The sequence below is a fragment of the Heloderma suspectum genome, chromosome 4 (genome assembly GCF_057233095.1).
Source record: "Heloderma suspectum isolate Gila_16-S chromosome 4, 16-S_ref, whole genome shotgun sequence".
NCBI lineage: Eukaryota > Metazoa > Chordata > Lepidosauria > Squamata > Helodermatidae > Heloderma > Heloderma suspectum.
This window is the reverse complement of record NC_139461.1, coordinates 146,749,572-146,760,419: the sequence shown is the minus strand read 5'-3', so window position 1 is coordinate 146,760,419 and position 10,848 is coordinate 146,749,572. Positions and strand designations below refer to the sequence as shown.

The 10,848-nt window shown below is 44.7% G+C and overlaps 1 protein-coding gene across 3 annotated transcripts in view; it reads left to right on the top strand.

Annotated features, from left to right (window-relative positions):
- LOC146347534 (uncharacterized) overlaps nucleotides 1-10,848 on the top strand; it is a 40,543-nt gene that overhangs the window by 3,345 nt on the left and 26,350 nt on the right. For all 3 annotated transcript variants that reach the window (XM_084850894.1, XM_084850893.1, XM_084850895.1), the window contains exon 2: nucleotides 8,763-8,814. In XM_084850894.1, the coding sequence (XP_084707020.1) occupies nucleotides 8,763-8,814 (52 nt within the window). The remainder of the gene's footprint in view (nucleotides 1-8,762; nucleotides 8,815-10,848) is intronic.

Below are 10,848 nucleotides of genomic sequence, written 5' to 3'. Positions count from 1 at the left end.
GGACAAGATGGACATTAGTGGCATGAATGCCCAAATAAAATAAATCAAATACACAAAGGAAAAAACCAAAGAGGCCAGAATGGGCGAAGAGGGAGACAGCTTGAGAGGGGCCGTGACATTGACTGTGAGGGGCAGTGACATTGACTTCATAATTGACACTGGAGCAGCATCAAAAGCAAGCAACAAGAAGTCCAAACACTAAACAAAGTTCTTCAAGCCCAGCGTCGCTTTGTCTTAGAAAATAAGCCATTCCCATCACAGAAGTTCATCCTTTCCAACCAAGAGTTAAAGTATGAATTAAAGAGGGAAAAATAACCCTTTGACTCCCAGATGGAGAGGACTGAAAACTGTCATACTTTCCACCCCCACAGCTATGAAAGCAGCTGGAGTTAAACTCTGGATACACTGGACACGAGTCAAGAGAGCGAGAGGGGGAAAGTAGACCATAAACAGAAATCCTGAAAATCCTTTAAAAATCATTCTGAAAAAGCAGTAAGAAGACTCAGGCTAGACCTTACTGTGGACACACCGGGAAACTGTCCCCCTGCGTACGGTCAGACCTGCAACTGGAGAATTGAAGAAGGGGACTAGACCCTACTGCAGCTTGCCAGGTGAATAGCTGCCCAGCGTACGGTCAGATCCCAAAGAAGATCAAACATGCGTGTTGTAGTGTTAGTAGTGTTGCATTGTGTTTCCTTAATAAGGTGCAAAAAGGGGGGTCTGCCCCTGGAAAAAGAAGTTTGTCCCAGTGATTTGCTGATAATTACTGGCTTCACCTGGCTAACATCACGAGAGTAAAACATTTTTGTTTGCCAAGAGGTATACCTGCAAACAGGCTTATTAGCTCTTGCCTAATACCTGTCTGTAGACATCCTGGGAAAATTCAAAAAGATACCATGTTAAAAGTTTATGGTGTAAGTTTAACTTATTCCCAAAATGCTAATTGGGGCGTGGTTGCAAAGATCCTACCCCCTACAGAGTTCACTCTACGCACCCCCATCATTGCTGAAACAAATGCTACGTGTGCACGAATGCTTAATTGTCAAAAAATTTTCCAGAAAATACAAAGCTATCCCTGGCCCCCTTCCACTGTAATAAAATTCAAAACATATCTTTTAATGATGCCCACATACTTTTGCCTCATGGATGGTTTTAGACATGTAATTCCCGCACTTGGTCATTCATTCCTGCCAACTTGTCTGATAACCACCCATGTTGCCTCAGCCGCCAATTGAACTGGTGCCAGTTCTTCCCCTGTAGCCTGAAAAAATCCGTCAACGGCAGCCTCGAGCACTCCAACTAACTAAAAATTGTAATAGTCATGTGCAGTTATATTCTGACTCAAAAAAATTGGCCTTAGCAATGTCACTAGTTGAGGTTCCAGGTTTAGCCTTGGCTGATGGTCTGGAAATCAACCGGTTAGCTTGCAGCTTAGCCAAAAGCATAAATGCCACCTCACAAGCATTGTCATTGTTAAATAAAGAGTTGCGTGATCTAAGAGGTGCAGTTCTAGAAAACAGAGCTGGTATAGATTACCTCTTCCTTCTTCATCATTTAAGTTGTGAGACACACCAAAAGCTCTGTTGTTTTAACTTAACTGATAATGGCAATGCTGTAGATGAACAGATCAACAAGCTGCACAATATAGTAGCTAACAAAACAATAAGACAAAACAATTAGCTCAATTAGTTAACCCCTTGGCTTCCAGATCTTAGCTGGCTTAAAAGCATTGTTCATCCTAATTCTACCAGTATTGTTCATAAAAGTTCTGTTATGTCTCTGCGTTCCTTGTCTTATGCGCTGTTTAACCAATCTGTTTTATGTCTCAGCTAGTAAAACTGCTGCCCTCTACGCTCTAATAGCCCAACAAAAGGCTAAGTAATATGTATGTCACAAAAAGCTTTGTATAGTTATCAGTAATGCTATAATTGTAATGAAATTATGCATTTAAGGGGGGAATGTAGCAGCCATATCGGGGGTCAGACTAAGTAGCCTCATGCAGTCTCATGCTTCATGTTCTTGCTGAGCTCTTTCTCCCTTGAATATATTGTTGTAAGCTGACGAGACACAGGAATTCCTTATCTTGTCAAAGGTCATACAACTGTATATCTTGTTCTCTGCTGTTCTCTTCTGTTCTCTCCTTATCATGGCTACCCTATAACCCAGTTCTTGTATTATAAACAATAGTGCTAAGAGAAGAAATGTTGAGGATTGCAACCCCATGCGGGAGGAAGAGGAGGAGCCGTTTCATATATGTCACAATGTCTATAAAACCAATGTGCTAATGTAAATCGGGGCTTCTGGCTCTTTGGAAACGATTCCAGCCTTAAGCCCGCGCGTTAAATAAAGAATCTCTTTTTCCTTCACTCCGTGGTCTCTCTGACTCAGGGTTCTGCAACAACCCTACATAGGAACAGCAGGTTTCTCACCAGTCATGGCTACTGCAGCAGGTTTTTGGGGGAAGGGCAGGAGATCCTTGCCTGTGAGTGAGTGGTGGCTGTCTAGTTGCCTGTGGAGAAACAAAAGAAAGACTTGGGAAGAGTGGGGTACAATGGATTGCAGCTGCCGCAACAGGCATCATGTGTAACAGCGTACTCAGAATTAGTAAGGATGTTTCCAGATAAGGCTTTTATTGTGGAATTGCCCTGCCTCATTCATGGGATTTCACAGGGGGGTGTGGGGAGATGTCATCATCTTCCACTTGTAACCCTCCTGTGTGTGTCCTCCTTCCATATTTTTTCTTTCCAAAAATAATCCATTAAGGAGGAAAAGATGGAATAGCTGCACAGTGCCTTCTAACTGGTAATGCTAGGCACCCTCTATTTGGAGCAACCTGAGTCAGAAATGTTCCCTCTGCTTGGCTTCTTTCCCATTCTGCCTTATTTATTTACTATATTTTTATCCTGCTTTTCAAACAATGATTGTCTCCCCAAAATAAAATAGAGAGAGAGGGCCCCCACCATCAGACTTACAAACAGAACGACAAGACACACGAGGGAAGGGGAGTGGAGGGAAAAGGATGAGGAGATCAGTTTTTCAAGGCCAGAACAAGGTGATGAGCTATAAGTGGGCATTTAACAGCACATCAGGCCAGGCTGGTCTTCCATTGCTGGTGTTCCTGCTTGAATGAGGTTCTGTTCTGTAGGCTGATGGATGGGTCCAGAGCGTTCTTTCCTCTTCCTTCTGCAGTTGATGCTGAGTGTTCTTTCTGGCAGGGAGGGGAAGTGAGATCCCGGCAATTGTTCCTTCTCTGGCCAATCGATGGGTCAGGTTGGTCTCCCTCCTGGATAGATACTATTCCTGGGAAGCAGGGGATCCAGCATGGATCTGGTAGTCCCACTGTTGGCTCCATCTGGAGAGTCATCTGTTGGGGGAAGTAATGCATTCCAGAACTCTGCTGAAATGTAGTTTGGAAGCACCCTTCCAATATTTGTTCTGAAGCGATGGGTGCTTCCACACTAGCTGTGGAATCGCCACACTTCATTCACTCACTTTTTACATGGCACCTACATACTGTCAGAAATTGTTCCACTCCTATGTTTTTTTCCCCATCTTTCTTCCATCTTTCTTTGTTGTTGTTCAGTCGTTCAGTCGTGTCTGACTCTTCGTGACCCCATGGACCATAGCACGCCAGGCATTCCTGTCCTGCGCTCTCTCCCAGAGCGTGCTCAAGTCCATATTCATTGCATCAGTGATGCTATCTAGCCATCTCATCCTCTGCCGTCCCCTTCTCCTTTTGCCTTCAATCTTTCCCAGCATCAGGGTCTTTTCCAGGGAGTTTTCGCATTAGGTGGCCAAAATATTTGAGCTTCAGCTTCAGTATCTGTCCTTCCAAGGAGCACTCAGGGTTGATTTCCTTTAGGATGGACTGATTTGACCTCCTTGCAGTCCAGGGGACTCGTAAGAGTCTTCTCCAGCACCACAGTTCGAAAGCATCAATTCTTCGGTGCTCAGCCTTCCTTATAGTCCAGCTCTCACATCCATATGTTACTACTGGGAAAACCATAGCTTTGATTAGATGGACCTTTGTCGGCAAGGTGATGTCTCTGCTTCTTACTATGCTGTCTAGGTTTGCCATAGCTTTCCTCCTAAGGAGCAAGCGTCTTTTAATTTCATGGCTACAGTCACCGTCTGCGATGATCTTGGAGCCCAAGAAAATAAAATCTGTCACTGCTTCCATTTCTTCTCCTTCCATATGCCAGGAAGTGATGGGGCCAGGTGCCATGATCTTAGTTTTTTTAATGTTGAGTTTCAAACCAGCTTTTGCACTCTCCTCTTTCACCCTCAACAAGAGGCTCTTGAGATCCTCTTCACTTTCTGCCATTAGGGTGGTATCATCTGCGTATCTGAGGTTGTGATAATTCTCCCGGCAATCTTAATTCCGACCTGTGATTCATCCAACCCGGCATTTCTCATGATGTACTCTGCATATAAGTTAAATAAGCAGGGTGACAATAAGCAGCCTTGTCGTACTTCTTTCCCAGTTTTGAACCAATCGGTTGTTCCATGTCTGGTTCTTACTGTTGCTTCTTGACCCTCGTACAGGTTTCTTAGGAGACAGGTAAGGTGGTCTGGTACCCCCATCTCTTTAAGAATTTGCCACAGTTTGTTGTGATCCACAAAATCAAAGGCTTTAGCGTTGTCAATGAAGCAGAAATAGATGTTTTTCTGGAATTCTCTTGCTTTCTCCATGATCCAGCGAAAGTTGGTGATTTGATCTCTAGTTCCTCTGCCTCTTCGAAACCCAGCTTGTACGTCCGGTAGTTCTCGGTTCACATACTGCTGAAGCCTATCTTGTAGGATTTTGAGCATAACCTTGTTGGCATGTGAAATGAGCGCAATTGTACGGTAGTTTGAACACTCTTTGGCGTTGCCCTTCTTTGGAATTGGAATGTAAACTGACCTTTTCCAGTCTTGTGGCCACTGTTGAGTGTTCCAAATTTGTTGGCATTTTGAGTGCAGCACTTTAACAGCATCATCTTTTAGGATTTTCAATAGCTCGGCTGGAATACTGTCATCTCCGCTAGCTTTGTTGTTAGTAATGCTTCCTAAGGCCCACTTGCCTTCACTCTCTAGGATGTCCGGCTCAAGTTCAGTGACCGCACTATCATGGCTATCAGGGACATTTAGATCTTTCCTGTATAGTTCTTCTGTGTATTCTTTCCACCTCTTCTTAATCTCATCTGCTTTTGTTAAGTCCCTCCCTTCTTTGTCCTTTATCATGCCTGTCTTTGCACAAAACGTTCCCTTGAGATCTCCGATTTTCTTGAAGAGATCTCTAGTCTTTCCCATTCTGTTGTTTTCCTTGATTTCTTTGCATTGTTCATTTAAGAAGGCCTTCTTGTCTCTCCGTGCTATTCTCTGGGACTCTGCATTCAGTTGGATATATCTTCCCCTTTCTCCCTTGCTTTTTGCTTCCCTTCTTTCCTCAGCTACTTGTAAAGCCTCATTAGACAGCCACTTTGCTTTCTTGCATTTCTTTTTCTTTGGGCTGGATTGAGTTGCTGCCTCCTGAACAATGTTACGGATCTCCGTCCATAGTTCCTCAGGCACTCTGTCTATCAGGTCTAATCCCTGAAATCTATTCCTCACCTCCACTGTATATTCATCAGGGATATGATTTAGGTCATACCTGAATGGTTTAGTGGTTTTCCCTACGTTCTTCAGTTTAAGCCAAAATTTTGCAAGAAGCAGCTCATGATCTGAGCCACAGTCAGCTCCAGGCCTTGTTTTTACTGACTGTATAGAGCTTCTCCACCTTTGGCTGCAAAGGACATAATCAATCTGATTTCGATATTGACCATCTGGTGATGTCCATGTGTAGAGTCGCCTCTTGTGCTGTTGGAAAAGAGTGTTTGCTATGATCAGCGTGTTCTCTTGGCAAAACTCGATTAGCCTTTGTCCTGCTTCATTTTGTACACCAAGGCCATGCTTGCCTGTTATCCCAGTGATTTCTTGACTTCCTACTTTAGCATTCCAATCCCCTATGATGAAGAGGACGTCTTTTTTTGGTGTTAGTTCTAGAAGGTGTTGTAGGCCTTCATAGAACCGATCAACCTCAGCTTTTTCGGCCTCAGTGGTTGGGGCATAGACTTGAATTACTGTGATGTTGAATGGTTTGCCTTGGATTCGTACTATGATCATTCTGTCGTTTTTGAGATTGTACCCCAGTACTGCTTTTCCCATCCTTTTGTTGACTATGAGTGCTACTCCATTTATTCTAAGGGATTCTTGCCCACAGCAGAAGATATAATGGTCACCTGAATTAAATTCGCCCATGCCTGTCCATTTTAGTTCGCTGATTCCCAAGATGTTGATGTTCAATCTTGCCATCTCATGTTTGACCACCTCCAGCTTTCCTTGATTCATTGATCTTACATTCCAGGTTCCTAAACAATATTGTTCTTTACAGCACTGGACTTTCTTTTCACCACCAGACACATCCACAGCTGAGTGTCCTTTCGGCTTTGGCCCAGCCGCTTCACTCTTTCTGGTGCTACTTGGAAATTCCCTCTGCTCTTCCCCAGTAGTATATTGAACACCTTCCGACCTGAGGGGCTCATCTTGCGGCATCATATCTTTTAGCCTTGTGATACGTTCCATGGGTTTTCTTGGCAGGAATACTGGAGTGAGTTGCCATTTCCTTCTCCAGCGGACCACATTTTGTCAGAACTCTCTGCCATGACCTGTCCGTCTTGGGTGGCCCTGCACGGCATAGCTTATGGCTTCACTGAGTTATGCAAGCCCCTTCGCCACAACAAGGCAGTGATCCATGAAGGGGATCTTTCTTTAGAACAAAGAAAATAAACTGTTTTTGTAAAGGATGGAACAGCAGCGAAATCATAGCAGGTATGAACCATTCTTAGTACTACTCTTCCATCTTTTTTGAGAGATGTGGTTTTGATATATGCAGTGATGTACTGAGTGGGTGAGCCACACCCCTACCTTTCAACATACCTTTATTACTGCCATTCTACCATTTTACCATTTTACAATGTGTTTACTTTCATGTGTATTTATTTTTATATTGATCTTTACATATGCGCTAAAACACCTTTTCAACCATTTTACAATGTGTTTACTTTCATGTGTATTTATTTTTATATTGATCTTTACATATGCGCTAAAACACCTTTTCAACCATTTTTTTAAATGTAAAATGAACTGTTTGTGCAAAACTGCTTAAATGCAAATGCATTTAGGTATCTGTTATAAAATTAATTAAAAATAAAGAAATACACCACTTTTCCTGTCAGTATCATTTTTAAATATGTTTTCCCCATCTTTAAATTGATGCTAAAACATACTTTCACCTACTTTTTCAATATTCCACAATTATTTAAATATTTCCACAATAGCATCTAAATTTGTAAAAAGCACTTTAGTGTACATTTAAAAATTGATTTAGGGCGCAATCCTATCCAGATAGGCAGCTGCCTCCAAACTCAGAGGCAACTGCCTATCCAAGGTGGGGCAGGAGAAGCACAGAGGGGATCATTCCCTCCGCGCTTCTCCTGCCCTGCATTTTCGGCTAGACAGCCGATTGCAGCTATCTAGCCACGGGAAGACAGAGCGGGGAAGGAGGCCGCTGTATGACACATAGGATGTGTCATACATAGGATGTGTCGTACAGGCATTTCCGCCTTCCCCGCCCCAGAATGCCCGCAGCCACGCCTTTTTGACTGCTCTGCACTTCTCTTGAGAGTGCAGAGGATGGGGCTGTTCTGCACTGCCTCTGAGGCGGCATGAAAGTGGGGGGAGGTCGGTTCTCCAGGGACCGACCTTGGAGCGTGGGCTCCGAGGTCAGTTCCTGAATAACATGATATCCTATGGCCGTCTAGCTGCTGTCTAGCAGCCATAGGATTGCTCCTTCCATGTTTAAAAAGTATTTATACTAAAATTGTCTGCCCAGGTGAATTGTTTCTTCCCGGCTCACACGGCTATAGCATGCCTGCTGGTGTGCATGGAACATAGCAGGATATACACACAAAAAAGCACATTACCTGTGGAAGAGTGGAAAGTCAGTTGCCATTCCACATGTAGCTTACAGTGGAAGAGCAATAACTGGGCAGCAACAAGGCCTGCATGACAGCCAGAACTTCAGTTCCCAACTCAAACGCTAGGGAAAACGCCACTGAGTTACTGCACGTCACTCAGCTGTTAGGCACAGAGTTCCAGGCATGGTGGAAGAACATAAAAGTTTTAACTATAGAAATTACCACTGAACCCTGCTTGAGTGAAGGTGCCATGCATGGAGCTGAAGGCTGCAACATTGCCGCAAGTGCCAGCTCTTTCTCTGTCTGCCCGTGGAGCTGCCACTTGGCCCACACTTGGGATGCTCCAGAGACAGCTGCCAGGAAATGTCCTGGCCAGGCACAAGGATTAAACCTTAACAGTAACTCTATCACTCCAGTAATGTTATCTGCTTTGCACAGCTCTCATTTGAAAAGAGCTAGGCAAATGACAGCCTGCTACTGTCAGCCATGGAGGCTGGGCAGGTGGGTTCTAGAGAGGAGAGTCAAACATACTAAGGCCGGCTGGGCACTGAAGAGAAAGCTGCTCCTGGCCATGAGCTGTTCTGTCTCTTCTGTGCCTTGCTCTATGTTCCCACTTCTGCTTTGGGTCTGTGCAGATATCCACCTCTGCCTGGGCGTGGGACCAGGCTGCCTGGTTGCCCTGTCCTCAACATTTTCCTAGGGGCTGATGTTTATTGATGCCAGGAATGGAGACTTCACTATGCTCCCCACTGTGCTTCCTTACAGGAAGAACAGGAAGCATGTGCTCAAGCAGCTGTGGGAGTTCAACAGATGCCAGGTACAGTACCCAGTAGCAGGAGTCCAGAAAAATGAATACTCTTTCTTGGGTGATTTTTTTTTTTTTTTGCACAACACCATGACTCCTCTTTCATGTAGGCAATGAGAATAGTTCAGGGAGCTTTTGGGATGTCAGAGCAAACACCTGATCTACAGGGTGGAGAGGACTGCTTGTTGGTGGAGAACAAAGTTTCCTTGAGGACCAGCGTGTTAATGTGGGGCCCTGTGGGGTTGGAGGGGGGGCGGGGTAGAAAAGAGAGGTGGGCAGTTTTCTTTGTCACCATTTTGCAGGATCAGGGTTGTTGGGGTCCTAGATTAGGATTAGAATGTCTCTCCATCCAGACTATCAAAGCTATGGTTTCCATGCTACGTTCCTGACTTGGATTCCTGCATTGAGCAGGGGGCTGGACTTGATGGCCTTGTAGGCCCCTTCCAACCCTACTATTGTATGATTCTGTGATTCCTTCAAGTCCAATGCTTTCTGCTTAAAAGGCTGGACTATTACGTTCTCTGTTTGTTTTGTATGTGGAGTGTTAGAATGAAAGTATTTTGCCATCCTGATCCAGACATGTCTGAGCAAGTATCTACTCAGTCAGGCGGCGGTAACACACAGCCTATGATGGCCCTGGCCTCTGGTGTAACCCCTGCTGCTTTCACTGTGTCACCAGAATTCCCCTCATCCTTGCTCAGCTCTATCTCATTTTATCGTAATTTGAAAATCTAACTGAAACAGTCCTTGACTGGCTGTAAACCACATGGGTTCATGACCATACAAGGCCCAGCAGTACATTTAAAAATTGTACACAGAGACTTTTGCATGAAAGGCTATGCTTGTCAGCCAGGAATCTAGAGCTTGAACAGGGAACCTCTCAAGCTGGGAGCCAGAATCATGAACACCGTTTGGTTGTTTGTTACATTTATATCCCACCTTTCCCCCAAGGAGCTCAAGGTGACAAACATGATCATCCCCCTCCTCTCCATTTTATCCTCACAACAAGCCTGTGAGGTAGGTTAGGCTGAGGCTGTCTTTACACGAGGCATTTATTGTGCACTCCTGATTGGTCACTCACAGAAGTTTGTGGGTCATTTACATGATGCCGTCAATCTCTAGGAGACATCCAGCTGCTTTTGATCTTTATCACACACACACACACACACACACACACACAGAGCCCCCAGAGATAATCCCCTATTTAAAAGTAAATCCACTTTAATGGCTGTGTGTAAATGTGCAGTTGCGCTATAATCACAGACTGGGAAGAAGAAGCCATTGCATTAGCAGGAAAATCACAATTGCCTTCCCCCGCACCCTCCAGCATGTCTTATCTGTTGACCTGGGCTGGGAGGAGAGTATTCTTGGCTGGGTTAGGAGAGGCTCAATGCAAGTGTGGAACTAGCCGTGGAGGAGGAGGAAGACAAGTGACCCCTCTTGTAAACAGCTGACAGCAACGAAGCCACACACACACCCTGCACTGCTTTGCAGAGAGAGAGAGAGACTTGAATCCCTCCGGAGACCCGCTGATCCACAGCTCGTTCTCTAACCCAAGGCTGCAGAGAACTTGCTTGTGTAAAGAGCTGATCTTTATCTCAGAATGCGGAAAAAGAAGCCCTGTTAAACTACAAAATAAAAAGCCTGTGTGATGAGGCTCTGAGAGTCAGTGAACTGTCCCAGAGTCACCCAGTGAGCTTCATGGCCAAGAGGGGACTAGAACCCAGGTCCCCATCCAACACTCTAACCGCTACAGCACACTGGCTCTCCACCACACCACACTATATGGACTACATGTGCACAGGCTCCTGAGCGCTCTTGAGGTGCAGAAGGGAATGCCAAATCAGCTCCACAGCATCAGCACCCCCCGTAAGATATACAACACAGGAGGAAATCAGCTGCATGGATTGCTCATTTATTCTCAAAGTGTTTTGTCATATGATCCTTTTCAAGCGGGAAACTCTCATATTTATTCCTAAAACATGGTAAGACAGGGCTAAAAAAAATTTCCTAAGTGCAGTTTAGACAAATTATGTGATGTAATGT